This window comes from Eutrigla gurnardus (assembly GCF_963514095.1).
Source record: "Eutrigla gurnardus genome assembly, chromosome: 12".
Lineage (NCBI taxonomy): Eukaryota > Metazoa > Chordata > Actinopteri > Perciformes > Triglidae > Eutrigla > Eutrigla gurnardus.
Genome location: NC_139926.1, coordinates 7,989,983 through 8,015,023, shown reverse-complemented (window position 1 = coordinate 8,015,023; position 25,041 = coordinate 7,989,983). Strand labels below are relative to the sequence as shown.

The 25,041-nt window shown below is 44.5% G+C and overlaps 1 protein-coding gene across 1 annotated transcript in view; it reads left to right on the top strand.

The window, feature by feature from the left end:
• The window catches only part of vwa8 (von Willebrand factor A domain containing 8), a 59,998-nt gene that overhangs the window by 26,396 nt on the left and 8,561 nt on the right, over nucleotides 1–25,041 (top strand). The window contains exons 22-39 of the mRNA XM_084023557.1: nucleotides 793–868; nucleotides 1,442–1,577; nucleotides 2,091–2,210; nucleotides 2,959–3,164; nucleotides 5,307–5,458; nucleotides 7,898–8,006; nucleotides 8,281–8,419; nucleotides 8,844–9,031; nucleotides 12,192–12,311; nucleotides 12,479–12,543; nucleotides 12,633–12,758; nucleotides 12,838–12,947; nucleotides 13,429–13,580; nucleotides 14,466–14,670; nucleotides 14,752–14,833; nucleotides 15,313–15,517; nucleotides 21,495–21,603; nucleotides 21,830–21,986. Of these exons, the coding sequence (XP_083879683.1) occupies nucleotides 793–868; nucleotides 1,442–1,577; nucleotides 2,091–2,210; nucleotides 2,959–3,164; nucleotides 5,307–5,458; nucleotides 7,898–8,006; nucleotides 8,281–8,419; nucleotides 8,844–9,031; nucleotides 12,192–12,311; nucleotides 12,479–12,543; nucleotides 12,633–12,758; nucleotides 12,838–12,947; nucleotides 13,429–13,580; nucleotides 14,466–14,670; nucleotides 14,752–14,833; nucleotides 15,313–15,517; nucleotides 21,495–21,603; nucleotides 21,830–21,986 (2,457 nt within the window). The remainder of the gene's footprint in view (nucleotides 1–792; nucleotides 869–1,441; nucleotides 1,578–2,090; nucleotides 2,211–2,958; nucleotides 3,165–5,306; nucleotides 5,459–7,897; nucleotides 8,007–8,280; nucleotides 8,420–8,843; nucleotides 9,032–12,191; nucleotides 12,312–12,478; nucleotides 12,544–12,632; nucleotides 12,759–12,837; nucleotides 12,948–13,428; nucleotides 13,581–14,465; nucleotides 14,671–14,751; nucleotides 14,834–15,312; nucleotides 15,518–21,494; nucleotides 21,604–21,829; nucleotides 21,987–25,041) is intronic.

The window sequence follows — 25,041 nt, the reverse complement described above, 5'->3', positions numbered from 1 at the left end:
ACAAGTCCTTTTTTAACTCTGGTTCACTGATTCTATAAATACTCAAACGATCACATCTCCAGAAAAGGAGGTCAGAGTTGCTCATCCATAGATCAGATGTGTGCTGTGCAATCAGCCCTGCTGTTGAATGTAGCTTTGATCAATCAGAGGCAGAGATGGGCCTTGTATTGATCTTGGTACTCTGTGATGTGGAGAAAGGCACCAAACAGAATACCAATAAAAGTCATCATTTAGACAAACCTGAAGAAATAAAAAGTATCGGTTGAATCTCTTCAATAGGATTGAATCTATGGTCAAGCATCAACCGCACACCCTCATGTCGAAACAACCACTTTGCCCTCTAAGTCTGCATGTTTTAGCTTAGTTTTTCAAAGTCTTGTGAAAGTCAAAGTGGAGCTGAGCATGGATGTGGCCTGGTTAGCTACTGTAGTAACAGCTAATATTAGACCAGGGCCGAGGCAGGAGGATCTGTGCATGTGGCTTTTGGGAGCCTGTGACTAAAATCCTACAGAGATGTGGCTCAGAAAAGCAAGAGAGATGCAGCCGACCAGGAAGGAAATGAGGACAGCTGCTGGGTCACACTGTGAGATATTGGAGAGTCTAGATATACTCGTAGGTGGCTCGAAGAGAGAAATGATTCAGTGAAAGCGGGGGATGTCATTTTGGACGCCACAACAGGATCTAAGTTGTTAGGGAGATGCTTCAAAGTGGCCTGTTGAAATTAAGCACAGTGTTACTGCAATTCTCTATGTATTTGAAATGAAACGTCAACCCTGATTTCTGCTCCTATAGAGATACAACTGTCCAGACTCTGACCCTGCAGCCCTCGGTCCGAGATGGCATCATCATGTACGAGGACTCACCCCTGGTCAGTTAGTTGCACGGACACACATTTTAACTTCCACAGGATCATTCATCTCATGCCGTACGTAGTTTAAAACCATGCATGAGTGTTGACACCGGCCAGGGTTTGCAGGTCAGTAAATACGCAAAAGAAAAGGATGAAACATTTTCTTTTCCTATCCGTCACCAGTCCTGGTCTCTCGACTGGCGGTGAATCATACATTTGTGGTGCAATGCATGTTAGAGTACTTATTTTAAGATGTCTTCATGTGTGGATGACAAAACATTGGGCCTCAGCCACCCACGCTGTTGTTCAACAAAAACCTTCAGTTTCCAGTCTCATGTACCGTAGAACTGGAACTGTCTAATGTGGGGATGACAGTACATCGTTATGAATCTCTAATCCTGCTCAGTGTGGCTGCATGCAGTGAGTGAGAGCAGCACATTCTCTTGACAACGCAACAGCCAACGTTTTCTGTCTCTGCCACCCACCCTCCATGCTGTACCCTCCCTTTTCTGACTCACCTTCATGTCTGACTTCAGTTGACCTTTGTCACAGCAGACAACTCATAATATGGATGTTTGTGTGTCCGTGCAGGTCAAAGCAGTGAAGCTGGGTCACATATTGGTGATTGACGAGGCTGACAAAGCTCCCACTAACGTCACCTGCATCCTCAAAACCCTGGTGGAGAGTGGAGAGATGATACTAGCCGACGGACGCAGGATCATCTCAGGTACGCACGTTTGCGCACACATACAGGGTTTACCACCTCGACAGAAGACATGTCACAGATCCAGTGTGCAGACAGCAGCGGGACCGTTAAATGGACCAGCAGGGGATTGGATGTCACAGAACACAAACACGAGTAAAACATCAGATGCAGGCCACTAAAGGAGGCTTAGGATAAAAGCCTTTATGGACAGGTACCAGTAGATTCTGGATCCAGCTGGACTATAAACGTCTCTATTTTCCAAGCAGTCCCACGTAATCACAGTGCCTGCAGACAGCTTCTCCATTCCTGAAAGGCTCTTCCTCCCAGAGGAATGTAAACACAACCTTGAGAGTTCATAAACACAGAGCACCACGATGCTATCAGGGCCGTAGAGGTGTGTTTGTGAGAGACCCAGTCACACAAATCCAAACATTAAGATTAATAAGAGGGTGAAGACAGACACAGATGCAGAGACAGTGTGACTCCATCATTTAGCGTGTTTGTTTGCTAACTATGACTGTTTCTCCTGCAAAGATCCACGTGAAGCTGAGGGAAGGACCAATACCATCGTCATGCACCCAGACTTCAGGATGCTTGTCCTTGCTAACCGACCTGGCTTCCCTTTCCTGGGCAATGACTTTTTTGGAGCTCTAGGTACACACACACATGCACAACACCCACAGCCCGAGTAGAGGACTAGTAATCTTCTCTTTTATTTAATATAAAAAGTATCATCTCTGGTACGCTGAGAAAGAAAAAGGGGACTGATGTGACTCCTGTACATTTTCTTTGCCCATCTGTATCAAAAGAATAAATAAAAGATAATCCACTCTTTTCATGGGTCCACAACCCTCTAAATGTGGGTATTAGATATCCATAGAAGACCAAGGTCAAGGGCCTGTCTCAGGACGTATTAGAGAAATGGAGACAGTAGAGATGGCAGAAAATTAAGCAAAGATGGGGGATATTATATAATATTATTATTTATTCTCAAACCGTGGTTTGGTTGGCAACTTGAACCCAGAGGCCACCAGGGTGCCCTAAATAGGATTTCTTTTCAAGTTAGACCACATCTGAGGGTCTTGGACCTTCTATAGAGCTGTGTCATTCTGCCGATAGACGCTGCATGTCTACATCTGCAGATTTCAACCGCTGCTAATGTTATTACTACAGCTCAGACTGAAACTTCAAGTATGGCTCTGCTGTTGCTGTTGTCTTGTCAGGGCCTGATAGCATGTGTTTTGCATCAAACGTTTCTCCCTCTCGCAGCAAAAAGCTACACTTCTGGTTAAGGTATAAAATGTCTAGAAAAGATGACCATACACAGAGCTAAGCAGATATTTCTTGACTAACGTTATGAGAAATTGAGTGAAAATGTCACTCCTTATTGTCCTCCGATCAGGTGATATTTTTAGCTGCCATGCTGTGGACAACCCAAAGCCCCAGGCCGAGCTGGCAATGCTAAAACAGTACGGCCCTGATGTTCCCGATGCTACTCTGCAGAAGCTGGTGGCCGCCTTTGGAGAGCTGAGGTCCATGGCTGACCAGGGCACCATCACCTACCCTTATTCCACCCGAGAGGTGGTCAACATCGTCAAACACCTCCAGGTAAGAAGACACACACTGAAACGTACACATGTGATGCATACAATTATTTTATTTGTTAAATAATTCATAAAGATTATGTGACCTTAATTCAGAACTGCTAGATGTTTTAATAACGCAAGGGATGCATTGAGTCCTCACAACACAGCTGTGACCCAGAGGGGAGACCCACCCTGTTCCTTTCTATGTCCAGACTGAGAGCACACACACACACACACACACACACACACACACACACACACCTCGACATACACTGCTACAGAAGATGACCCAGATTATGTTTGAAAAGAACTATGACAGAAGGCAGAAGTGTGCATTTGCACAGGCTTTAACACAGTTGCTGCTCTGAATGGTCGCACTCAGCTGGCCGTAGTCGAGCTGTGTGACGGTTCCTTTTCAGACAGTTCATGGTGTTGCAGACGGTTATACACACGCAAGGAGTCAAATATTTATGTAACGCATGCAAAAAAAGAGAGAAGTTCTGTAACTTTTGCGACATCTTGCAACACATCTTTTGTGACACATCTTTTGCAACATCTCACGATAGTACTTTTTTTTTTTCAGCATTAGATCCCCCCCCCCCCCCCTTCTATGTCCCTTCAGGTGCTCCAAAGTAAATTGATGGTTTTCTTTAACCCAAAAACTCCCCTCAGGACACATTTTAACAAACATGAGGGTGTGCCACCGTGGTTATCGCATTCTGTTTTATTGCTTTGCCATTAAAGTTGTATTGTTTGAATAGTAAGCAGATTTCCACTCATATCCATCTCCAGGCCAACAGTGTGGAACCATTGTGTAGAGAACATGCTTACATAGAGATCCTCCTCACCTTGTCTCCCGTCATCGACGTTGCCGGTTTACTTGGGAAAGGAAAAAACAAGGTGTATTTCAAACATGGCAAACATGCATGCAAGAGCAAACACACATACTTGTTTAGCATTTAATGATCAGGGTTGTCACGTGTCGCCGTCTTAGGTCTTTAGTAATGTGCCCAGTATTTAGTCCAGAGAGGAAGAAAAATAAGCCAAAGGGCAGGGCCTAGAGAAGAGGAAAATTAAGATTGGAGCTTGCACTGTTGCAGATCAATAATTCAGTGCACAGGGACAAGCCCTTATGTTTGATTTCCCCACTGGCCACCCTCTTCTGTCATCGATCACCACCACTATTGACATCTGCTGGAGTGGGACACACACAGGCTCATTTCCACAAAGTCTGAATTGCTTCTTTGGAGCTGGTGGAGGCTGTAATTACTGTTTCATATTTGGTTAGTTGTACCTTTTGTGCTAACTAGGAACCCCGATCAATACAGGCCAGTGGTCTTTACATTCAATCAATGTTTTAGTTGGAACCAGTTGGGATGAGGCTGTCATTGATTGTGCAGCAATTTCTTATCTTAACAGTGTAAATACATTTTAATATGTACATCTGAGTGTGTCATAATGGTCCTGACAGCACCTCAGGATCCACGACTGTTTTGTCTTCTTAAAAATGCATATAAACAATCAATTACAGCTCTTACCTAGAAAATGACTCCCATCAAGATAATAAACACAGTGCTGTTAGAGTGATAGTTTATAGCCTTTGTTACCAGTTAACTACCAAGATTTGTACCTTATGTTTTTAACATTTTTAGTTTTTGTTAAGTGTAGCCTCTGTTTCTGCCTTCGCTTTCAGCATCTCCCTCTCTCTCCATTTCTCTACCTTTATTGCCTACTTACCAACCTATAACCATGGTTACTCTGCAATACAGAAAATGTATTGAGGCAATATAACTTGTATCTCTCTAATCATACCACAAACACAATAACTGAGGCTGCCTAATCTGTCAGTGTTGTGGGCAGAGTCTAGAGGTGAGCTATCTTCCAGACATCATGTCTTATTTCAGACGCTGTCCCTGCATTGACCCCAGTTGAAGACTTGTAAATCATATTAACTTTCTTCTCTGACCCTCTTCTCTGCTTTCCCCCTTCCCTTCATTCTACTTGCCACCCTTCCTGCATTTGATCCTTTTTCTTCTTCTTCCCCTGTCATTGGCGCTCCCACCTCCATCCATCCTTATCACCATTGCTTCTCCCCGTCTTTCCTACGTACAACCTTCACTACTCCCTCACGTCCTCTCCTTTACCTTTCCTCTCTACTCCACAGAAATTCCCCAACGAGGGTTTGGCCAACGTGGTGCGAAACGTCTTTGACTTCGACTCCTACAACAAAGACATTCAAGAGGTTTTAATCGAAGCGCTGCACAAGCACGGGATTCCCATCGGAGCCAAGCCCAGCTCTGTCAAACTGGCTAAGGAGTAAGCAAGGCATCAGGAGCACAAGATGCACACACTCATTCAAGGCATATCCAGTACCTCACTAACACTCAGACAGGCTGTCACACCCTCACACAGACCAGTCAGAAAGGGGTTAGAACAGGACATTACTTGAAGGCCTATGATCATTAGCATTGCAAAGCCTCAGCAGTGAGCCACCACAGCTCATCAAAAGTATATTTTCACTTTTGATAGTAACTGGATGGACCAAAATCTTCTTCTTGAACCATCTGAGAGGACAGGTACTACTGACAGTGACTGATAATGTCGTGCATCAGAGAAACCTTCTTGCTGGAAATGTATCAAAGGGTTCTAGTCATCCTTTTTTCTCTTAAGCAAACGGCGATCAGCCCACTAAAATGTCTCAGCCTCATCATCTGGACCCTGCCTTGTAAACTGTGTTCTGCTAGACATGTCCTGATTCGCTGGCTACACTTTCCAGTGAGCAAACGATCGTGATTGGATGAGTTATATTGCTCATACCGTCAAGTAGAGGGCTCTGGCTGTGCTTATAGAACGAGGGTCACAATATCGTAACCTACACTAGATGCTTGTGATTTTCAACATCATCTTGACAGACAACAGAAAAATAAGATATTATGCGACAGACATTTAATTTCACAAAGTCAGACTGAGGACTGTGTTTTGGTGAATAGAAGTTTTATCTACCATTTATCTTTTCCCCTCACATAATTATGGTCCTCTCTAACAGAACAGTAGTGATGATCAAATCAAATATTTAATATTTAAAAATGAAAGCCTACATAACACATTGTTTACATCACTGACCTCCAAAGGTCCCAAACTGGTTCCCCCAAGTGGCCTTCTTCAGTGTTCCTGATATTGCTGTTTATCTTAAAAGGAACCTTCTCAGAAGCTTGTCAGAGAGAAGAGTTTCCTCAGAGGCCAGTAGTTCTAGGTAGAACTCTGAGGAGAACCCTTTTGGAACCCCTAGTCCAGTGGACTATAATTTTCTGATTGTTAGAGTAAATCCTGAAATGCTTGAAATCGACTGATGTTGTCTTTGGCCCTCTGACTTAAAACCGAATTAAAGGGACAGTTCAGACCAATATCAAAAATACATATATTTCATTCCGTGCTGTTTATCATAATTATTATAATTATTGATTATTTTGGAAAGAAAATAGTTCCCCATGTAACTGCTCACAGCAGAGACTGGATTATCTTGAGTGGCTGTGTCATGATGATGCTCTTTCATGTGTGTTTTTGGCACCTTGAGCAGCTGACTGCCATGTAGTTTAATTATATTCTGGAGAAGGCAGACAACACTCAGCAACTCTCCCCGATACAGTCTATTTGGCACTACAGGTAAGAAGAAAAATATGTATGCTGTATTTTGGTGTAACTGTCCCTTAAACATCGAGGCTCCCACGAAGTCACAGCACTTTCTTTAGTGTTAAATTAACTAGATCCTTCACAATACCTCACCTTTCCTATAAGGGAAAGATATGACTCTCATATCCACTACATTGTCTCATTATGCAACGCTTTGTCTTTTTAAATAAAGGAAAATATTTGTTTCTTCTGTCTCCTGTGGTTTTATTTGACACATTCATAAATTCCGTTCCATGAATCTCTCAAGTAACATCTTGAGAACAGAGCAGAGCAGAAACAAGTATTTTCCTTTATCAACTACGTAGCTGATTGCATACATCTGTTCCATTATGTCTGCACATGCATCATCCAAACTCAGAGGGCCATGTGTGTCTTTTGGATTCTCATCTTGAAGAGTTTATATCCCACAGCATGTTGTGTCCATAAAAACAAATATTTTGTCTGTATTTCTAATTTTGGACATGGAAAACAAGACTTTCTCTTATGTTTGTCACTGCTGTTCCATTCTAAGTGTATTTATGGTGATGGAGGATTGGCCGTCCTCCAACCCGTTTAGCCTCTTCACATTTCTGTGTTTTGCAGTTGTGTTGAATCTTTCACCCCACCTGCAGCCAATAAGACTGCAGGCCACAGTCCTGCTATGATTCATGGGAAGACTAGTAAACATCTGGCCAGACACAACCAACCAAGCTGGGACATAAACACACACACACATAGACACTTGTCCCACATTTGGCTTCACCCTCTCTAGAGACAGAGGGATCAAATTAAAGCCTTTGTGTTCATGAAATCCCGCTCACAATAGAATACCACTTCCATCTGAAGTCATTCTGTGGTGGCCGTGTTGATGCCCTCATAGGATTGGTTAATTTCATTTGTGGGGATGATAAATTGTCAGTGAAACCCATGAACCCATTTCCCAAAAGGAAAATCGGAAGGCCGCAAGATGTGTGCCAAGGTGCACCGTCAAAAATAAACTCCCAACTCGATATATTTATATCTCAGGAATTCACAATTTTGCACTTCTTGCCAGGCAGTCGTCACCATGTGAGCTTCAATCTTTAGGTTGCCCCTCCCAGAGGCCCAGTTGACAGGGCACTGGACTATAAACCAAACTGGCAACGCTCGCCGCAAACTGCTCTGTCCCACTGAGACACGACCCATAGACATCAAGGTAAACACACTCCGACAGACACTCTTCAAAGTTCATCTCCACAAACACCTTGATGTGTGGTAATATAGGAGGAGTAGATGTGTCAGCTTAGCACGATGACTTTATCTGTACATTCAGTCGTTGGAGGAAAAAATTAATTGCTTAACAAGCTACCTTGTGAGCTGAATCTGTAACAGTTACACAGAATCTCAACCATAAACATGAAACCCCACTGTTGTGTCCATACTGTGTGAGTGCATGTGCACATGTGTTACAGTGTGTCTTGTGTTTCCAGGGCCCTGTGTTTCTGCGTGTTCAGGGTTACCCCTGCAACAGACAGGAGAGCAGGGCTTTGAGTTTCAGCGAAGAGAAAGCCCACTGGCAGATTCCCATGAATGAAGTCAACATCATCTGTGACGTCACCACCAAGGATGGTATAAACAATCCATCACTAACTCGACTGTCATGCGAGCATCCAGTGCAGGATGTGTCCGACAAAGGGATGAACTTAGAACTATGGATAAAATAAGACAGGAGAGAAATCGGACATTTGAAGTCTTCTAACCCCAAGTTTTTACTGCAGACGATTGTGGAACTGTGAAAACATTATTGGATCAATTCTGTAATTCTGCTGTATTCGTATAGTGACAATAAAGTTCTATATAAAACATCTCTGCAGCGCTCGACCACTAGACCAGACTAGTCAATAGCAGTTTCAATGATAGTGATCGGAATCAGAAAAAGACCAGACTGTAGACACAAACGTATAGACTAACTATGAAATGTGCCTGGATGTAGACAAACACATATTATAGTATGAATATTAATCCCACGTTGCCTCTGTTTTTGTTTTTGCAGACGTGCTGTACGTAGCCACGTGTAACCCAGTGTCGCTTTACTCCATGAAGGAGCGCGCGGAGACAATTCATTGCATGGAGCTTTATGACGTCTTCCCCAGGACCATCAGCGGCGTCTGGCAGCCCTTTGTCACCATCGCACCCCTTGGGAGTCCTCTTGATGGGCAGGTGGTGCTGCACGAGGAGCAGGTTGGCACACACACACACACACACACACACACACACACAAAAGCTTGTACGATGTAAAAATCAACTGAACATAGGTGTGGGAGGTGTGTTGGGGGCATGGCTCTCAGTAGCATCCCCCAAATGACCCTTTACCAACACCATGGACAGTGTAATGGACATATGAACCTGGTCTCCAGTTGGGGCTGAAGTTTTTATCTATTTATTTTTTTGCATCTTAGGGCAGGCCACTAGTACGCTTTTGCTTTGTGAAATGGAGTCAACTTTGCTGCAGCAGTTAATTCTTCTTATAAAAAGATCATTCTAAAAAGTCTCCGTATCCAGTGCATATGAATGAGTTACTTTATGAAAACTAGCGTTTAATTAGTATTCACGGCCTGCATTGTTTACATTGACTTGCAGTCAGCGTCTCCTCCTCCTCCTCCTCCTCCTCCTCTGTTATCAGTACTTTGCTTCCTTTTACAGTAAGTTACTGCCACTAACCGTGACTGCCCTTTGCAGTTGGCGTGACAATGAATCACCTCATCCTAACGGGTAGCTGTCATGTGACACTCACAGCAATTGGCATTGCTCTACAGCGTCACCAGTGGTAAAAAACTCCACTGGGTACCTTTAAAACAGTTAGAGACAACTGAAGATAAAGCAGCAAAGTGACTGGAAATAAATGCTAAAGTAGTTGAGGTGGGTGTGACGGTGTTCATCAATACCTTTTCTCATACGGGAACAAACACATGATGTAAATGTCCGTTGTAATCGTGAGCTAACTGGAAAACCACACAAGATCAATACGGAGTGATGTGGAAATCTGAAGTGGTCTCGTTTACTCGATCTCAACTGTGCACTCACAGACTGGCAGTCTTCACAAAGGAAGCACATCTCTTGTCTGATGAGCTTGTTTACTGACAACACTGGTATTGAAGACAACCTCAGGTTCCTCCCAGATTTAAAATAGCTGTGCACAAGTTTGTTTGACTTTCTTCGAGCGGTTGGTGGTTGGCGGTCGTATGCTGTTGAACCTCTCTTACCCCGTAAGACCCTGGCCGATGACAGCAGAGCGTAAGACAAGAACAATGCATGTTAGCTATTTCTCCCTTGTACAGCTGGTGCATATTAGGCAAGAGGAGGACTTCTAAAAATACCTTTGGGATGATGGATCATGTTACGTCTGTCTAAAAATGAAGAGGTCCAGACAACAGTGAGTTCATTCACAGGTCATTGGCCCTACAGGGAAATCACACACACACACACACACACACACACACACACACATACACAAATGCAGGTGCGACCAGGCATTTACACAGAAATTCATGCGAAAGCATACACAAACATAAAAATACCACGTTTAAGGACATGCAAAAACAAACTCAAAGACAACATTACATAACAGCCCGGCCAGTCAGAGGACACATGCAGGGGCAGGACATACATGCGTGTCCACACTCCCTCCAAAGGCAGTGTATGTTTAGAATCAGGAAATGGGGGTTTGCCTTCTCTGGCCGTGAGGACAGTAGTGTCTATGTCAGGAATGGGATGCCACAAGGAACCCATTAGTGTGAAGCAGGGCAGCCGGGGCCGAAGCCAGCTCCCCCGTGGCTCCTTCACATACAATTTGATTGAAGATGAAGCCTTCACAAACCAAAACCTTTTTGCACAGTTCACCCAGTACACACTGTGTATGTAGACACACACACACACACACACTGAGAAACGCTACTGCTCGTGTGATGTAAATGTAGGTAGCACAAAAACGCAGAGAATAAATGTAAAATGAATTGAAGTAACTTTCAGCGCAGTGTTGCCGTTAACTGCAGGAGGTTCCACTTGGAGAAGAGCACCCTCTGTTGGATGTGGTAGAACAAGAAGTTATTCAAAAATGATTTACTGTTTACAGACGTGTGACCTAATCCAGCTTGAGTCCAAATCAAAGGTGACAGTGTAACTGGTATAAATTGGACAGCAGCAGAGATAGGCACCAGCATATGGATTTGGTTATGCTTTTTCTGTGTGGTTTAGAACTGAACTGAGAGCATTAGTGCAACTAACTCATCCATTTGTAATGATAGAGATGTGTGCCGAAACAGATGCATGTATAAACAGAAAAGTTGAAGAAATGGTGAGGAGATTAAAGTGGTAGCAGCTCGATCAAACGGTGAGGAAGTGTCTGCAGGCATGAGGAATGTTTGAGAAAGCAGTGTGGCTCTGACACAGGAAGCTCCAGCCGTGGTACAAAAAAGAAAAAGCACAATGCTTGAGTCATTAACCAGTTGCTGTCCATATAATAAATAAATAAGTGATAGAAGAACATTGTGGGGCTTTGGGACACGGAGGGTGGCTGGTTGAAGTCCCCCCATTGACCAAGTACAGAGTGGTAGCCGGAGAAGTGCCTGTTCATCTCCTGGGCACTGTGACCACACCAGACAGGACCCCATGTTCAGGCCGGGGTCTACCACACCAGACAGGTCCCCAGGTGCATGCAAAGATGCCCCTGAGACAGTCCAGCACAAAACAGTAGGGTGTAAGATGCAGGCAGGCATAACCAAGTGGCTGGTATACAGGAACATCTGTGCTGGGTATTATGGGCTGGAAGTCCTGAGGTCAAGTTGGAATACACCTCCAAAGGTGGTTGAGAACGACCGAGCTAAGATCCTGTGGGACTTCCAGATCCAGACCGATACACTGGTGATGGCTAATAAACTGACCATCGTGGTGCTGGATAAACAACAGAAGTAGTGATAAATGTAACTATCCCAAGCGACAGCAACATCAGGAAGAAGGAAGATGAGAAGCTTGAAAAATACCAAAGGCTGAAAAAGGAGCTACAAAATATGTTGAAAGTAAAGGCAACAGTGGTTCCGGTGGTAATCGGAGCACTTGGTTCCAGCAGATTCCATCTGAGATCTCTGTCTAGTCCTAGAAACAGCTAAGATACTGTGCAGAACCCTCAGCCTCCAGGACCCGAGCACAAGACGTGAATGGAATTTATATATATATATATAAATAAATAAATGAATTAAATTAATTCCCCACTCCCCATACTATTTGGCTGCTTTCGGGGGGTATTTTAATGTAATTAACGTTATTGTTATTAATGCTTTTAACATTTTATTCTGCATCCAGTCTCTGATCTTTACGTCTGTCCTTGAATTTGTCCCCCCGTCAGACTAACACAGTGCTCCATTTGGACATGGTAACGGGCGCCGTGCGGAGGCTCACGTTGTCTCCGGACGGCGATCAGCCCTCCACCAGAGCCTCCAACTGGTGGAGCAGTAAGGAACAACAGGTGAGAGGTTTCACTGTTTAGCTTCCACTACATTACCACCTCCGGTTTTATCTAAGGACTAGGGATCATTTGCCCGTCACATAATAATATATTGGTGATGCATTATCCTGTGCAGAATGTTACGATTTATGATCAATGAACAAATCATTTTCGTTGATGGTTTGCAGGGCGGGCATAAAATGTGTCACGACTTCGCCCACAAGAACTGGCTCCTCTTCTACAAGGAGGAAGGGTAACTAGATTGTCCACAACACCGTTAAACAGCACAGTCTCAGTCATGCATCAGATCTGTGTGCTTGTGTTTTTTTTGTGTGTGTGTAGCAACCAGCTGGAGGTGCTGGATGTGCTGGAGGGCCGGGTTCACGCCATCTCCCTTCCTATCAACCTGAAGTCAGTCTTCCTGGTGGCGGAGGACCGCTGGCTGCTGCTCGAGAGCGGGTCCAACAAGTGAGTAAGGGACGGACTTCAAATCTCTTAAAGTGTGAATTTACGTTTAATGTGACGTGCTCTATGTGTCACTGAATAGGAAGTTCCTGCTGACCAAGCCCATGCATATGACAGCTGAAGACTCTGCAGTGTGTCAGCTCCACAGCATCAGTGAGGACTCAGTCAGCTCGGGTCATGGAGTCAGCTCAGGTAAATATCATACATTTAGGATGGACGTCCCTCTGCTGTAAACTAACTCACAGGGCTTCTGTGTTTCATCCAGCTGCTCTGGTTATGGCAACCCTATTGTCAAAAGCACTGTCGGACCAAATATATAAAGTGAACCATGCATGTTTCAATCAATATTAAACCCTCATACCACTCCGTGTCACAGTTGGTGAGAGCAGAATGTGAAGTCATGAGTAATGTCCATCAATTTAGACTGAATGACCATCATAACTCAGTGGACCTAACTGGGGAGAGTCACTTTAATTGTACTCTAAAGAAGAAATATAGGAGGTTAACCCTCGCAGGGCTTCTGCAGTGAGCTCATTGACATGATAGTCACATGAATTGCACTCTCCAGAGCTCCTTCCACACAATGTTTTATTGTTTGTTTCGCCGTTAATCTCAACGTTCCCTTTTCTCTGTGGCATCATGCTGTCTGGCCCGGTCACTCCCACCATCCCAGCTGAGGTGTCCGTTCCCCAGATGCTCTCGTGTGAACAACTACCCAACGAGAACCTCAGCGTCGCTCTGGACCAGAAGATCGTTTCTCCTAACCGTATACTGGCCGACACTGGCTCCTTCGCACGGGTCATTGTGGGCTTCCCAGACCTTGTGGTGAGAAGAGGACATTATGAAACATTATGGGTTAATGTTTGGGTATATACTGTGTATATATATATATATATATAAAAATTCCATGCATGTCTTGTGCTCGGGTCTGTATATGTATGATATAGTCTGAAAGTGGAGCTGAAACAGCTTCAGCAACATATTTTTGAGTGAAACAGGATAGCAGGTGGTTGATTTGGTGGTTGATGGTTGAAAAGATTTGCTCACGACCTTCTCTAGCTCTGTGCACGGATGTGGATGGATGGCTTGACATCATTGGTTGAGATGTGTTGCTACCAGCTGATGTAAACATGGTCATATTTAGTTTTCCAGGAAGCAAAATATATTAGATTTTGATATAAAATTAAAAATATATTTTTTGTCATTTTTTTCAGTATATTGTTAAATAGGTGGACAATATAACTGGGGATGTGATCTCAAAGGGTTAGAAAGGCAATTTTCATCCCAGCTAGACTTTAAGGGAGCACTTGGCGGGAGGCAAGAGTGTTAAAGCCTGTTGCCATGGAGCTATATGGAACTTTATCCCCAGTGCTTTATTGTGGCGTTTATATGCTGTCACTGTATTTACATACTGCAGGTTTCCATTTTACTCTTTAAAGACTCATAAGAGGGCATAGATGTGAATGTGTGGGTCTGTGTATCAGTGTTAATCATGCAGTGTGTACCTGCTGTCAGCTTAATGTATTACTTCAAGTTTTAAGTGGGTTGAGAACATGAATGGAAGCCTGAGAGCTTAGTTGAATGAGGTATTGTGGTGTGAGTGCTGGAGCTGAACTCATGAATATTAATATACTCACCTCACAACTAGACTACCGAGCTGCTTGATTTCTAAGAAGTGACATATTCCTCCTGACGTCTCCTCTTGTCCAGTCCCCTAATGAGGTGTACAGCTTTAAGAGGCCTGCTGACCTCTCGGCGATGCGGAGTGCTGAGAGTGGGACTCACATGTTCCTTAAAGGTGGGCTTCAGTCCAGCTCGGCCAAACAGGACAATTGTGTCAGTCTGCTCTCAGCTAATCAGGTGGTCCGAGCCCTTCCGCCCAACAAGGTGCCCCTGAAGGAGGTCTACCCCAAAGGTCAGTGTTCACATCACAGTGAGATCTGCAAACAAATCCAAACAGAATGTGTTCAGACTTGTTTTCTCGTTTGCCACACAGACGTCACACCTCCAATGACAGCAGCGTACCTGGAGGTGACTGATCTGAACAACAAGAAAGTGAAATATATTCCCGTCCCAAGGTAAACGCAACGCTGTAGGCTCGTTTCCTTTTTAGAGTGTGTTCCTTCGTGTTTCCTCACTTCTCCGGGTTGTGACCCGGTGAAGGATACACTCTCGCCTCGTGTCTCTTCCTCGCCCACGCCGCTGCATCTCCCGTCAGCGAGAAGAGGAGGCAATTAAAGGAACTGAGGGTGTACAAAACTGGGGAATTGGAAAGGCATGCGCTTCACTCGGCAATACTTTTAAAACATTATTTTGCATCCTGTAGCAACATCTAGTGGCCAGAGACAGCATTGCACAGATAAAAACTCAGAAATTGTCTCTGTTTTACTATCACATTTTTAAACTTGCAAAATTAGAATTTTAAACTCTTTTTTTTTTCACTGACATAATTTCCATGGAATGGTTTAACTGTAAATCTAGGGAATGTCTCGATGCCCTTTTGATTACTTGTTTTAGTGACTGTGTCCGGCCTTTCTTACATATTTGTGTTTGGCAGGTCAATGACGGCGTCACCTTACACCAGCTGGTTGTCCAAGGTGTCAGAGTCTGACGTGCTCCTCGCTGCTCTGGGTTCTGGAGGTGTGGTCACAGTGGACATGGGCGGGTACGTCCGGCTGTGGGAGACAGGACTGGACGCCCTGCAGCGCTCCCTGATGGAATGGAGGAATATGATTGGGACAGAGGATGGCAGGCCTTTACAGGTAAATATCCCGACTCTGTCTGGGTAATGAATAGAAATGCTTGCAGTTTCTCTCAACGCCACCGAGGGGCGGTGCTACTTTAAAAATAACTAGCATGAACAGAATTTCAGCTGGATGTCACCCTGCATAGCCTCGCTCTGACAGAATATATTAGCTGCGGAAACATTCCTGATTTTATGCAAACCGGAATGTTTCCAGAACCCAAATATATGACCCAGCTGGGTGGGTGCGTATGAATGGGGGGGCATTGTGCTGATGATGCAATAGGTTTGACCCTTGGTGGGTCAGAACACATCGGACCAGCATACTGAGAAAGCATTGTTGTGGTGTCCACATACACAACACAGGCAGACACATTCTTTAGATCACGTAGCCTCCCAGATGTAGAGGGCATATCTGCAGATCTGTGTTTTGGACACAAGGCGGGGAAAAGAGAGGGAGGCCTTTCCACGAACCGAAAGGTCGATCAGAGAGACGATCTCCAAAGTGGGACGATGCAGATTAGGGACTGTTTTCTCCCTCCTCATTCAAAGATCATTTGTTGAATCTTAATTCATACAAAGTCACAAATTGATTATGAAGTTCTAGTCGTAGTATTTTTATTTAGTTATCACACACAATAAAACTCTACTATACAATCATTATCATCAGTCTAGCAAAGTCATTAAGAGTGAGTTAAGTAATGACTAAACAGAAGCATAATGCTTATATATTCATATCTTACAATCGTCTTATTAATTTAAGATACCCTCCAGACATATTAAATAATAATCCATTCACACTTGTAAAACTGGCTTTATAAACCAATTTTTGAAAACCACAAGCGAATAACACATTCTTCCATTGCTGTCAACGTTGCTCCTTGATTGATTCCTTTTGGCTTTTTGTATAGTAAGAACACATACAGCTCATTTTCATTATAAGACTATTGAATATTGCACAAGTCATTATAAAGAAATTAAAAAGATAATTTGTGTCAATCTTAATCATTTTCAACCTTTACTCCTGCAAAATGATATGAGGAGAGGAAATCATTATGTTTATCATTATCATTCTGTGTTGCCGTCCAGAGACTAGGACTATTTCTAGGGCGCAGGGCTACTGAGCCAAAAATGAAACGCTGGCTTTGACTGAGAATATATTTATGATTAAGGCACACACACCTGCACACCGTTAATGCCCTTAGGGGACCTCCTTCTGGCCCAGATTCCTCAGCAGTCAGGTGTTTGAGGAGGCACCATGAGTCCACTGTAGGTCAGACTCACACAGACTCGCCCTGTGCTCTGTGTTAGCCCTCTGGAAACAACAGAAGCACTGCTGTATTTAAACATACCTGCCTACAAGGCCTTCTATATCTACATACGCTACTTTAGCACACTGTTTACACACCTCGCCTCCCTATGAGCTTACCTGTTTACATACGGCACATACGCACTACTTGCCACCTTGTTTTATCACACACTTCAAGAGGCTAAAAGTCAGGCTTTTGACTAAAGTATGAAATGAAGGAAATCTATTTGCTCGTATGGATGTCGGAGGTGATTAATAGGTTTTATGATAAAAGATCGTTCCTCCTGTGGCCACACATTGCGTGTGTATGTGCAGGTGTGCGTGACTGTCTTCACATCGCTCCATTAGAGCGCCGTTGACATCATCTCTACACACACAGAAGCACAGGAGACGTCCGTCGTCGTCTCCCCGCACACACAACACAGGTCTTTTGTTGAACTGGAGCTCCAGGTATCCAGCATGATACGACCACGTTCTCTCTCATACAGCCACTCACTCAACCTGACACTTAATTGTACAATGTGGCTGTTTTTGCACCTGTATGTCAGTAGTGTGGGTGTCTGGTTGGCCAGCGGCCAGCAGCCAGCTTCCCCCCTACCTCCCTCCATCCCTCCCTGCCCTACATGACGCTAGCTTATCAGCTGCACTCAGACGCACATCTACACTTGCTTGCTCCTTCAAAGATCAAATCTTCTGCAGCAGTCCCTTGAAACTACAGTAACCTTCTTGAAATGTGCAATAACATTCCGGAGCAAATTGTTGAACCTGCATGGTGAGGCTTACATCACACGCTGTATACCATAATTTAAGTGCAAATCACAAAACTGTAGACAGTGCAATATCGACGATGCGTTTTGCACTCACCAGACACACTTGTTGACACGTGTTCGCACATTCATGTACAGGCGTGTTTTTATGCCAACACATGCATACACACTGCCGTGCACCCAGTTTCAAGCAGGGGCACGCATTCAAGAGCACTCAGAAGCAGCTCATTCACATGTGTGACTGCGCACCCACACAGATGCCGTCAAATTCCTAAATCACTCTCTGACTTTAGGCCTCTAAAGGGAGAATCAGAACTTTATGAGGCTATTAATCTAACGAGACAAGGCGTGGACTGCAGAGGAGAGATGGAGAGAGAAAGAGAGAGGGGGGAAGCCATTGAGAGAGGAGGGTGGGGTGAAGAAATTGATTCCCACAGTCATAAAAATGAAGATTTCTCCACAGCCCTGCTGCCCACACACTCCTCTCCCCTCTCTTCTTTTCTGTTCCTCTGTCTCGGGGTCAGCTGTAACAGCAACATGGCAACAATTACATCCAGGGTTTGCATGATGTTTTCAAACAAATAGCCTACTGTGAAAAAACATGTGCACAGCGTCTGTGACATCACTCAGTAGTTTCCAAAGAGTCATTTTAAAGCCTGAAGATGGGTTCACCACGCACAATGGCATGTGTTTGGAGCAGGAAAATGAAAATGTCAGCTGTGGGATGCAGAGCTGTTGTTGGCACGAGAAAACTGTCCATCAGGCAGAACACCCAAACACCCAGAATTTAGACATCAAGGCAGACATGAGAAGTAAAATGAGATATCTACACCAGCATGTTGTCGAAAATATGAATGACTTCATTTGAGGTGTTCCCTCTCTACAGTTTCAAAGATCTAGAGGCCACTGAAGGTACTGCTCCTAAAAAACCTCAAACCGTCGTGACTAAATAAACTTAATATCCTCAATGTCACTGATTATAGAAACAAGGGATATTGTAATGGTTATATAGGTTTATGTTTGGCCAACGTTATTTTTTTAACTTCATTTCTGATGTAAGCAGGCGGGTATGTAGAATGACGGTGCTCGGGGATGACATTATCTGCTATCTGATTGTAGAAAGTAGAAGTTTGTGTAGTTCGTGACAGTCCTGCTGTCAGGATCACACACACACACACACACACACACACACACACACACTCGGTGACACTCATCTTGTTTGCCTAAATGACTCATGCCTCTTTCACAACGAGAGCACAGGGAACCTGAACCAAGTGTAGCCGCTCTCAGAGCCCAAAATGGCCACATGACGTAAGCTGTCACTCATCAGTTCTCTAAAGTTGAGTGTTCGTCATCCTTTTACTGGTTGTGACTGATCCACAGTACCAGCATGGAGACACATTCAGGAGCAAGGCTGTCACCAGCCACACTATATACAGTGTGATGACAAAGGTGGATTACTGAAACAAACCTGTGTTTGGGAAACTGGAGTCATGATAGCACGACCTCGTCGCTGATGGACTGTTTTCCCGACACACGTAAAATGAGCCTCGGGGCCCAGCAGATGCACAGACACAGGGCCGACGGAAGCAGTGCTCTATGTGATGTATGTGGCAATCATCAAGTGATCATAATCACGTTCAGAAACACTCAGTGAGTCCGATATGTCTAGCCAGTACAGCTAAGCCTTTGAAGCCACATTCCCGCCGCCGCATCAGGTGTACGCCCTCGTTACCCAACATGGCTCAGGCATGTGTGCTGCAGAGCTCATGTTCTGTTGTTCTGGGGGTTTTACCGCTGTAAGCGGCGTGTGACTTCACCCGCGCAATCAGAGAGTGGTCACATGACGGAGGTGAGCTCCTGGAGGTGAGCTGTGGTGACACGAGAGGTTCAAACCTCTGACCCTTTATCTCACCACAGAGCTATGGCACCGAGCTCTCTCTGGTTACTGAGGTTAACAGCATCGGTTCACACACACACACACACACACACACACACACTTCCTGTGGCTCTTCACTAACACAACTCTACGTATGCACAGACGCTCTGTTGGTTTGCAGCTGCGTGGGACACTGGGGCTGTTTGTCTTTTTAAATTCCCATTGTCTGCTGGTTACTAACAGCCCCGCCCCACTATTGTCATGCAAGGAACAGCCAGTTTTGTCTCAGTTCGATCTGTAATGCCAACAGCCAACACAGCTGGACTTTAGATGAAGATCATGGTGTGTCTGCATTCCACTGTGACTCCTTCTGAGATATCTTCTGCAGGCTGATTTGTTCTTACAACCTGAGTGATACCAAAATACATCAGTAACTCAGTTTAAACAAACATTATGTATTAGAATTGTCCTAAATGTTGAATCTGTGGAGTATATTTTGTCTTGGATTTTGATCTGCATCCCCGATATGTTATGATTCACAAAGCAAGATGAATGAATGAATCCCCATTTTTGTTATCTTTACCTCAAGTGGTTGTTTTTTAGAAAGTTAATTCGATTATTCTGAGAAATTAAATTTTGAGCATCAGGTCTAGCTGTTTAATCTGCTAGAGAGGTTTTAGAAGACACACTGTGTCCAACACTTAGCTGTCGACCCACTGCATGAGCTGGTTCCCACACTGTGTTGTGTTGTCCTTGTAATCTGAAATGGTTTATATCAGACTAACCCTCCTAATCTGTGCTAAATATAGACAGCCCTGCTGATACAGCATCGCCATGTAGATGTGAGAACAGAGCCTGAGCTCTGAGCGCCACTGTGTCAGTTAGAGGTGTGGACAGCGAGTCGGCCGGGGAGAGGAGGGGTGCTTCTGAGCTGGACTGCTGCTCCGGCTAGATTAGTGTCTGTTCAACCGCTAAGTTAATGACAAACCAAGCAAAAGAGTTAAGATACACACACACACACACACACACACACACACACACACACACACACACACACACAGCCCGCCACAGTTAACAAAACCTCATCTCCCACAGATACCATTCAAATTCCTGCAGTATGTAAGAATGCAGCTGAACTACAGGGGATGCACTTAGTCTCCCACTGAACTGCCCATTCCTCTCTCACTCCCTCATGCGTGCCAGACTCTGGCCGGCCGTCCCGCCTCAGAATGAGAGCCGGCGTGCTGATTTTGGCACCGCTGGTGCCGTTGAGATGGACCTAAAAAATCCAGAGCTTTAACCTCTCAGAGTCTCTGCTCCCTCTGCTCCTTCCCCATCACTCTCCTGCAGAGAAAGACAGAGGCTTTTCTATCCGGCCTGCTGACCTTACAGATACGCGTCCATTCTCTTGATGCTTTGACTGTGTGGTAGGTAGCTGACTGATTGGATGTTTTGTTGGCTCGCTCCCGTACTGGTTCAGTACGTTGTGAGGTTAACACAAAAGGGAGGTTTCACGAGGAGTTGTGTGAGCTTGAAAGAAAAAGAAACGTACAATGGCATATCTCTATTAGTGGCAGAGTGGGGTTACTACTACAGTTGCCACTCGATGTATTTTCTTTGAAGCTTTTCCCAGAGAGAAGCTTATGAAACTGGATTCCCCGAGTGGTTTGGGATATTATTTAATAACTGGTTATCTTAACACTATGTTTATCTATGGATATATATTTTTTATGAAATGCATAAATGCTGTGTGACACCCAAGGGTTGTGTTAACATTTTGAGACTTTCTAACAATGAAGCTCCAGGACGACTATTCACAGTAAAGTCCTGAAAAAACAGATTTTATACCTGGCAAGACCCCACCAGTGATGGGTAATAAACGTTTATTTTTTGTGTGAGTTGGGATAAGCCTTATAGACTAGGCCGTCTGTTGTAAGTCGCTCATTCCAGTGGCACCTGCCCAGATGTGAGTCCACGCTTACATGTTTGATGAATGTTTAATAAGTGATCCACTTGGCATCTCTTCATCCTCTTCTCTCAGATTACCATCCAGAGGGAGAGCGGCCTGGATGTCTCGGCCCCCAAACATGGCAAGACTGACCCCAACAACGCTCCTCATGTTGGGGGAAACCAGTGGGCTGGAGGCACAGGTGACCTCGCTTTTACTGGCTCAGCAACACATACTGATTGAAATTGAAATTTTACACGCACGTTATCATGATTGATGGCACGTATGGAGGCGTATATATGCTTAGTTGTCCTTGGAAGGGCTTAGTGGACGGTAGAAAAAAACAGAGTAGCACCGATCAAAAGTTCAACAGTAATCGTACATGTCAATGTGCCATGTTGACAGTAAAATAAAACCTTTCATTGCAGGCGGCAGGGACACAGCGGGGCTGGGTGGCAAAGGGGGCCCCTATCGGCTGGATGCAGGTCACAAGGTCTACCAGGTCTCCCAGGCTGAGAAAGATGCAGTTCCAGAAGAGGTCCGCAGAGCAGCCCGCGAAATGGGCGAAAAAGCCTTCAAAGAAAGGTAGGTCGCCTTAAATACATTTAGCCATCACATGCTAGAAAATGTGGGAAAACACCGATAACCCTTATCCAACCTGAGTGAGCTCCAGTGTGTGTGTGTGTGTGTGCGTGTGTGTGTGTGCTGTCGGCTGATTTGTTTAGGCCATCTGCAGAGTTCCCTGGTCAGTCAGCCATCCCAGGTATGGCGCTCCATCCTAGACAAACAACCACAGGCTGCAGTGTCCCGGCTGGATGGATGAGCGCAATGGTCGATCCCACTGGGCAGTGTGTGTGTGTGTGTGTGTGTGTGTGTGTGTGTGTGTGTGTGTGTGTGTGTGTGTGTGTGTGTGTGTGTGTGTACACACATTTGCTTCAGAGCGGAGGGTTAAGAGGGCACCCCTTTCACCAGCTCAACCATGAAGGCTGTCTCTGTTCCATTTTGCTTCAAACAGTTTAGTTCTCTTTACTTTCTTTCCTCCCCCATCCCCCTCATCCTCCCCCTCTCCCTGCATGGCCCTTCTCATACACTGGCTGCTTTCACACCGAGAGGACAACCTCCGTGACTCTCCTCTCCCTGCTCTTTCTTGTCTCTTCTCCTCTCCCCTCGGCCTTCACTCATTCCCCTTGCTTTTCTAAATGTCTTCTTTGACACCCTCCCTGTCTTCTGCCTGTCTATCAATGTCCCACTAAGGCTAAGCCCAGAGAAAATCCTGTATCTACATGCTGATAACCTGCTTCCAAGTACACGTCACTGTACTTGACTTGTTTAACGCAGCAGGTGAGAACACGGACATACCTACAGATGTGGCGGCTAGGTTTGATGTTGTTTTTCTTGTGGTATCACAGGCCAGCTCCGTCATGCTTTTTTCCATACCTTCTCATTCACTGATGTGCATGCACAATCCTTTGTTTGCTTTAGGTTAAGGATCAATCAAACTATGATCCTCCTGTAAACCCTTGAGCACCTGACACACACACACACACACACACACACACACAAGCAAAAACAGGCTGAGGTATGCCTAAAACATGACATGTACACACACATACTGCTAGGTTTATGACTGTGTCTCATAGCGACCATCATGTTTTATGGGCTGATATCATTTATCAAGGTCATAAATTAGTTTGAAAAGTTGATATTACATTGCAAAATTAAAAATAAGGTTTATAAAATAGAGCTTTATTTATATTTTATCTATCCTTTTTTTTTGCTTTTTTCAATTTGAGTTCTACAGTAAGGTATGTGCTGTACATAACAAGTAACAACATAGAGGCATAGATTGGCGCTGAAACCATTAGGCTATGAAGACAAGAAACTCTTACATTTAATCAAAAACAAATAAATACATAAGAGAAGTCGTGGTTCCTTCAGCTGTGAATCCATAAACCTCCTAGATGTAAAGGAATACATCCACAAAAGATGGAAAGCAGTTCTCAGGAATGAATGATGTTGGATAGTTGGATAAGTTGTTACAGTTTATATTTTCATCACAAAAGCATGGCAGCAACAATGGGCAATACTTTGGGAGGTTGTGATGGACAAGAACGAATGTAAAAGCCACTGATTAAACAAAAACATTCTTCTTTAGCTAATATGATTCTCAGAATAAAATCAGAACAAAATATAAGAAGAGGAGGCCGTATGTTTCTAGGACCTGGGCGAGGCCGGTTTTGGGGATGGAAAGCTACTGAGTGGAAGTGCAGAAGAACTTGTTTTTGTGGCTGTTGTTTGTGACATTTCCACCTTGAGCCAGAACAGATTCTTTCTCTGTGTTTGTCATTCACTCTCTACCTCCTGGTTAGGTCAAGGGTTAGGAATTTGAAGGAAATAGCCGCAGCCACCGGCCACTGGTCACCACATACAATCTCACGCATCCTCTCTCTCTCTCACACACACCTAGGAATGTGTGGAGGAAGTCACTCAGCTATGTACTGTTCTGTGAGCTGACATGATGTGGTGTGAATGCAGAGGAACAGACCAAAATAGCTGCGTGACTGTGATACCATGCGGTACGTGTCCTGAGAATGAAAAGCAGCAAAGGATGAGTGGGAATAGATGGGAGCTGAATGAATGAAAAATAGCCAATATTCTGGGAGTTGTCCGCGTTTTCGTGTTAAAGCTTTAACTCTTGTGTGTTTTTAGTCATAAAAGTTGGAAGAATTTCGGTCACCTAAAAACGTCCTATTCTGCGTTTGGTTGTATTTAGCTCATTCTCATGTCAAAAACCCCAACATGGCAACAAAATGTGGAACTCGAGGCTTCAAAACCACAGTCCACAAACCAGTGGGTTTCTACACAGTCCACGGTCCATACGTTGGCTTTGTTTGATCTCTATCATCTGTTTGTATATGCTAAGTGGAGGAAGGTTGCTCTGTTTCCTCTCGTTGTTCTGGTGACTGACTCAACAGGAAGTCACCAATCTCACTGAAATACACTTATCATAGGTTTCCACATGTACTCTGTGACTTTGGACGTTGAACTTATTGCAGATTTTGTGTTAAAGTGATGATGTTGGTGTTTTTACTTCCTTACTCGTCTATTGCAGACATTATATGGGTTGGTGTCCTCCGAGTGAGCCGGTTTGTGATTGCATGGCTGATGCCATCGCAGTCTACATAACACATTCGTCTGCCTCTCATGTAACCAGTCACACACACACACACACACACACACACACACACACACACAGGTTTGTTGCAAGCCGTGACACATAAAGTCGGAGCCTCTCCACCATCCTTCCTTCTCTCCCTGCGTTTTGAAGTCACTGCTCTGTATCTCTGCGGTTGTCACGGTCTGGTTGTCACCAAAGGTTTCAAACACCTGGCAGAGATCGCCCACACCTTTCTCTCTCTCTCTCACACACACACATGCACACACACACACACACATGCACAGGGTAGGACCCTCACCACACCCGGGTGGAGGTTCTGTGTCAGCCATACTAAAGTACCTGCACAGTGGGATTTTACCGATAAGCTGGGCTCAGGGGTCACAGCCCGTCTGTGTCGTCATCTCCACAGGTGTGTTTTATGAGAACACACACACAGCCATACAAAATGAGCTCCATATTTCA